At 44.4% G+C, this 6000-nt stretch overlaps 1 protein-coding gene across 2 annotated transcripts in view; it reads left to right on the top strand.

Annotated features, from left to right (window-relative positions):
* The first annotated feature begins 201 nt into the window (after window positions 1-201).
* EPB41L4A (erythrocyte membrane protein band 4.1 like 4A) overlaps window positions 202-6000 on the top strand; it is a 116154-nt gene continuing 110355 nt past the window's right edge. For both annotated transcript variants that reach the window (XM_056514084.1, XM_056514083.1), the window contains exon 1: window positions 202-778. In XM_056514084.1, the coding sequence (XP_056370059.1) occupies window positions 680-778 (99 nt within the window). In that variant the 5' untranslated portion in view covers window positions 202-679. The remainder of the gene's footprint in view (window positions 779-6000) is intronic.

The following is a 6000-nucleotide window of genomic DNA, read 5'->3' as shown; positions in this document are numbered from 1 at the left end:
GCGCCTCGGGGGAGCCGTGCCCGGCGGCCGGCAGGAGGCGGGCGGCGCTGCTCGGCCGCCGGGTCTCTGCTCCCTGCATCCCTCCGCCCCCGACGGGGAGGAGGCCAGCGCTGCCGGCGCCCCCCCGCACGGCCGCGGGCAGCCGGGGGAGGCAGCCCCGCGCCGGCCGGGCACTGTCCCCGTCACCGCCCCGCTCCGCCCGCCGGCTCCGCGCCCGCAGGGACCTCGCCGGCCGAGCGGGGACCACCCCCACGGCGGCGGGGAGCGCTGCCCCGGCCCCGCTCCCGCACACAAAGGGGAGGCGCGGAATCGTGCGCGGACGGGGCGGAGGACCAGGCGGGTGGGCGGCTTGGTACCTCCCCGGGGCGGCAGCGGCGGGGGAGCCGGCGTGACAGCCGGGCGCGGGCGAGAGCTGTGCGCTGGGATCCGAAAGAAGCCGCCGGTGTTTCCTCCCCCTTTCCCGCAGAGAGAGCCCGGCAGCCCCGTCCAGGCTGCTCCCGGGATGGCGGCTGGCCGCCCCGCGGGGCCGGGCGCTGCGCCCTAGCAGCCGCCGGGCTCCATCCGCGCCGCCTGGGCGAGAGCCGGGCGCGGCCCGGACCCGGCTGCGCCTCTGCCCCTCTCCGCCGCCGCCCGGGGCTCTTCTCGCCTCCCCGCCCCGTTCCCGGCCATCGCAGCAGGCATGGGCTGTTTCTGCGCGGTCCCGGAGGAATTCTACTGCGAAGTTTTGCTCCTGGACGAGTCCAAGCTGACCCTGACCACGCAGCAGCAGGGCATCAAGGTAAGGACGCCGGCGGGGCTGCGGAGTGCGGAGCGGGGCTCCCGGCGGCGGCTGGCCCCGGGCTGCGCTGCGGGAGCTGGGAAGGCAGCGGCGGCGGGGAAAAGGGGTTTCGGGAAGCAAGGGAATAGCGTCCTAACTTTCCTTAGCACAGATGGAGCAGGGTGACGCGCGGCGGTGGGGCAGACGTGGTTCTGGGAGGCTTCACACCGAGACAGAGACTTAAAGCGAGCAGGTGCCAAGCCCCCCGCGGCACTCGGGACGCTCGGCGCTGAGGCATTGTTCTGTACCTGCCACAGAAAAAAAGAAAAGAAAAAAAAAAAAAAGGCGTCTGTGTGCACGGGCTGTTGCGCACCCGTGTTGAGTCACTCCCCGCTCTCGGGCTCGGGCCGTGCCCGCCCTGGGACGCGCTCTCCCGGGAAAAGGCCGAGCGTAGGGGGAAGCTCCAGCCGCATCTCCAGCCCGTGTCCCGTCCCCGGTCGGTGGGAACAGCTCCTGCGCCGCTGCAGCACGCTCGGCGCGGATGAGCTCTTCAAAGCAGTCATCTGCCAGGCGCTAATGAGCCCTGACACAGTATGTGAAAACTGAGATTTTTCTAAAGGCCCTTAACTTGGTCCTGTTTGGTTAAGCCTGGTGGCAGCTCATGGCATGTCGCAGACACTTGAAGTCCGTGTTTGAAGAGCTGGGAACATGAATTTATTAGCAGTGTAAGAACGTGGTTTCAGTGTTGGATCAGGAAAAAAAAAAAAAAAAGAAAGAAAAAGAAAGAGAAAACATAATAAAAAAAAGAAATTAGTCCTTCTAAAATTTATTGTTGACCAATTTTACCAGAGACATCAAAAGGATAAAGATCTGTTTATGGTATAGCTTGAATGATTGAAGCAACTGGGGAAAGGAGAACGTGAAGGAGAGTAGTGGGGACAGGGAGTTTACATTTAACAATATATTTTCAGCTGTAATCTGTGGTATTGCCAGGTCTATATGTATTCAGAATTGTCAAGCTTTGCTGAATCAACTGCCTGCAGATAGGCTCATAAATCTATGCTTAGTGCAGAGGAGTAAGCAAATCATGGTGAGGCTGGAATTCAGTACCTGTGTAGGGTCTTTGAAGTCTAAGTTTAGACACTTCTGAAAAACCCTTTCTATGTGCAGATGTGGGTGTGTATATCATGCATACATATGTACTTTTGTGCTGTAAATGTGCAGTTGCAGAAGTGTGTTAAAGGAGTAATCTACAAAGGTAGTCCTATGTTTAATCTAATGAATCTAAACCCTGAAAGTGAAGGGTTTGTGCAGTGTCTAATAAAAATTAGCGTCCCATAGGAAAGAAAGAGGGTGAGGATATAACTTCTTTCCAAGAATGCATGACTTGCAGTGTTGAGAACTGTCTAGTTTAACATGAGGGTGTGGTTTCCTCCCATTCTTAGTGTGATCTGAATGTGATATGATGCTGAATATTTCATCCCTTCCACCTGCTCCTTCTCTGTCTTGAACCTAAACTCAGAATCAGTTGGAACTGGATCAGTGTGTGCATCTGACAAGAAAAGTAGTAATTTGTTAACATTTTGGCATAGGCACTCACACTGCACAGCAGGAAACCTTACGGAAGGTAGAATATTCCTTTTTGTAGCAGCCTGTTTTCTATGTTTTCTTTTACTGTCCTTTATTTTAAGATTAAGTTTGTACTGTAACTCCATGAATATTTGAAAACCCAAAGCGAGGAGATGCAGGGCTCTCTCCTAGCCAGTGGTTTCCACCATGGTGCCCTCCCTTGCCTTTGTGCCTGCACAGATGTTTGTGCAGCTGTGCATGAAGAGCAGCTCCTGTCCAGCTGAAGGGTAGCCACCAGTTTGCCTTTTGCTGGGTGTGCCTTCAGCTGGACCTCTTGCCCTGTCCACTTCACAGCTGGAGGATGGCAGAAATGGCTTTTTCAACTAAGTCCTGGCTTCTGTAATTTTAAAATGCTCAGGGGACATTCATGTTGTTATTATTCTACAGATTTCCAGGGATGTTATATTATTAATTCTTAGCGAAACAAAACATAAAACTTGTCATATTCTGCCATGCTTTGTCATTTTTGGCCCTTTAACCTTGAATGTTTTATTTTAAATCTATTTACATGTACCCATGTAAATGCAAAGACTTGTATTTCTTAATTTTTATTTTTTTTAAATTGTCATTTCAGCTTGGGCACCTAGGTATAGTTTGTAAAAGTTCATGTGTGTTTGATTTTAAAAGAAACATTTCCTTAGAACTACAGATTCTGCGTGGGATCTCCCTTTTGTTATCTTCATTTTAAATTACATTCAGAGCTACATGAGAAACTAGCTTTCACAGATCTTGAATTGTTACAGGAGCAGGGTTTTTAAATGGTTATACAAGCAACTTTGTTCCTTTATTTTCTCCCAAGCAGATGCATGTCAGTTAAAAATAAAAACCACAGCTCAACAGCTTTTTGCTATCTATTTACTTGCTTGATGTTAGTGGATATAATCCTACTTGCTTTGGAGGGTGGAAGGCAGTGTCCTGTAGGAGTCAGAGACAACTTTGTTTCTTCAGGGAATTGGGTATGAAATAGATACTTGTGTCCTGAGAGATTTGAAGATGCATTGCTTAGTTTGTATAGAGGTTATTTCTGGCTTGTTATGCTTGGCAGCAGCTCTACTCATCAAAACATGACATTTTTAATTACAATTTCGTTGACGAATGCATTTCATACTACAGTGGTCTTCAAATTGTACTTCACATTGAAACAATGAGCAGAGGTGACAAGACTGAGAGTTTGAGTGCAATTTGGTGATACTTCTCTCTGTGGACTTCAAAGAGCTTGTTAGGGAAAGGAAAAGATTAATTTTCTTCTGGCTCCCAAGTGGTGAAGCTGAGATGGAAAGGGGTCAAGTGGGTTTTTCAAGGTTGTACAACAAGGAAACAACTTCCTTTTGGTATTAGGCTGATTGAAACTGACCATTCTGCCATAGGACATGCTGTCTGGAAGGGTTTGTGAGGATCTCTTCCTCATAGTTCCTCAAACTGATTTTTACTTCTCAGGTTTTTGTTGTTGTTGTTGTTTTTTGGTTTTTAATGTTACAAGTATTGCTATTCTTCCTTTCTGTCTTTGTGGTTTAATGTTAGAGCATTGCTCTACCAAAATGTGGAAGCTGGTTCTCCAGCACTGAGGCTCACAGGAGGCTGATAAGAGTTAGGTAATCAGAAAAGGCCATCAGGTGTCTCATAATCTTAATTTTTATGTTTCCTTGTAGTACATTAACGGAGATATTCTGGAGTGTACGTGCATTGAGATAATGATGGCAGTTGTTAGTCCCAACAATGGGGTGGAAGAGGCTATTCACCATGTTCTGGTACAGTTTGTCCAGTCAAGGTGTACATCCTCAGACAGGGACAGCTTTTCCTCTAAAAGGATGTTCAATTTTCCAGTTAGGAAATGTTTTTTTGCTAAAGATATGGTAAGAATCAAATGCCAGCTGAAAAATAATCACTTTTCCAGGACTGCTGCTTTGTCTTCTCTTCACACAGACTAAACAATAACTTATTTTTATGGTACAGTGCAAGTTGTAGCTCATCTGTTGATGTCACAAGACATGTCAGTGGTCTTTTGACATGATACTTGACTGAGGGGTTGTGGGCTTTACATATTTTGGCTCTGTTAAGAACTGGGCTAATTGTAAACAATGGTGTGCCTTATTATACAAACTTGGTTTTGGAGGTTAAGGAAAACATCTTTAGGCCCTTAAAAAAGAATGCCTTGAAACCTATTTGTGATCAGCTGTTTCAGAAAGAATGCTCATCTTGTAATGTGTATGTTACAGGAATCTAAGAACACTTTTTTTCTCCTCTTGAAAATAATATTTAAGGCAGATTTTTTTTTTTCCTGAAAAAGCCAAAAATATTATGAAGCGTTTGTATTTCATGTCTGCATCTCTTTGGTTGGAATAAAGATCCCAAAAAAAAAAAATTAGTCACTTCTTCAGGGAAGAAGCTCTTTAATTTGTCTTAAGCCATCTGGTCATTGCTCTTTTGAAGTACTCCTTGAAATTCCTCTCTGAGCAGTTTTTATGTTCTGTTTAGATTGACGTGTGATGGGCCAACAGCAGAATTTCATTAGAAGTAATGAACAGGAAAGATACACAAAGTCTTCCTGGGAGAAAGAATGTTTTGTAATATTATTTTATTAGGTGGTACCATTTAAAAGGGAACCCTTGCCTCAAAAAAAAAAAAAAAAAAAAAAAAAAAAAAAAAAAAAAAAAAAAATCACAAAACCCAAACCAGCCAACCAAACAAAGCAAACCCAACAAAAACAAACCTGAAACAAACCTGAAATAGAGAGTGATTGATATTAGAAACTGTATTAAATAACTGAATATGTAAAAAACATGAATGGGTTCATCAGAATAAAATACATACTGTTAAAATACTTACAGAATAATTGACAAAAGAATTCAGTATGATCTAGAGAAGTAGGAAAGTTTTCTGTGGATTATTCTGGTATTTTTCCTTGCTTCTTTCTTTTTGTGTGTCTGTGGGGTTTCTCGTTTGTTTGGGTTTTTTGATTGGTTTTTATTTATTTGTTTTGTTCAGTTTGGTTTTTGTTTGGGTTTTTTATTTGTTTTGTCATTGTTTTTGTTTTGTTTTACTTTCTTTTCAGTCCCCAGTGAAGCTAAGCACTTCCATACTTCATGTCTTTAAAATATAGTATACAGAAAATGTGGGGTGCACTTTTGCATCAAGCTGTTTTAGCTCTAGGTACACCAAAGAATCAATCTGGGAATGATAGGGATCAATTTTTTTTCTGGTGAGAATGCTCAATTAATGCATTTGATAGCATGAAATGGAATCCTATGAATAGAAACAACTTGCATTGCGTTAATTATTTTAATGGAGAGTTAGCATTAAAAGTCAAATTGGTAGTCATTTGCTGTGAACATGGAATGTATTCTCTGTAAAGTGATTTCTGTTCTACATTTTACTAGAAAAAGAAATCATATTTTCATGAAAAATTCTTACAAATTTTTAGTTAACAATACTTCAGATATCTGAAAAATCTTTTAAAAGATAGATTAAAATTGCTTTCCACCTATGGAAGTTCACCACCTACAGTAATTACTAAACCGTTTTATCACAGTTCAAGCATATTTAATAATATTTTTCTGTGCCCTCTTTGGTATTGATCGATAAAGACTTCCAAGGCAGATTCTTCTAGATATTCA

This window comes from Oenanthe melanoleuca, chromosome Z (genome assembly GCF_029582105.1).
Source record: "Oenanthe melanoleuca isolate GR-GAL-2019-014 chromosome Z, OMel1.0, whole genome shotgun sequence".
Taxonomy (NCBI): domain Eukaryota; kingdom Metazoa; phylum Chordata; class Aves; order Passeriformes; family Muscicapidae; genus Oenanthe; species Oenanthe melanoleuca.
This window is presented reverse-complemented; position numbering and strand designations above follow the sequence as displayed.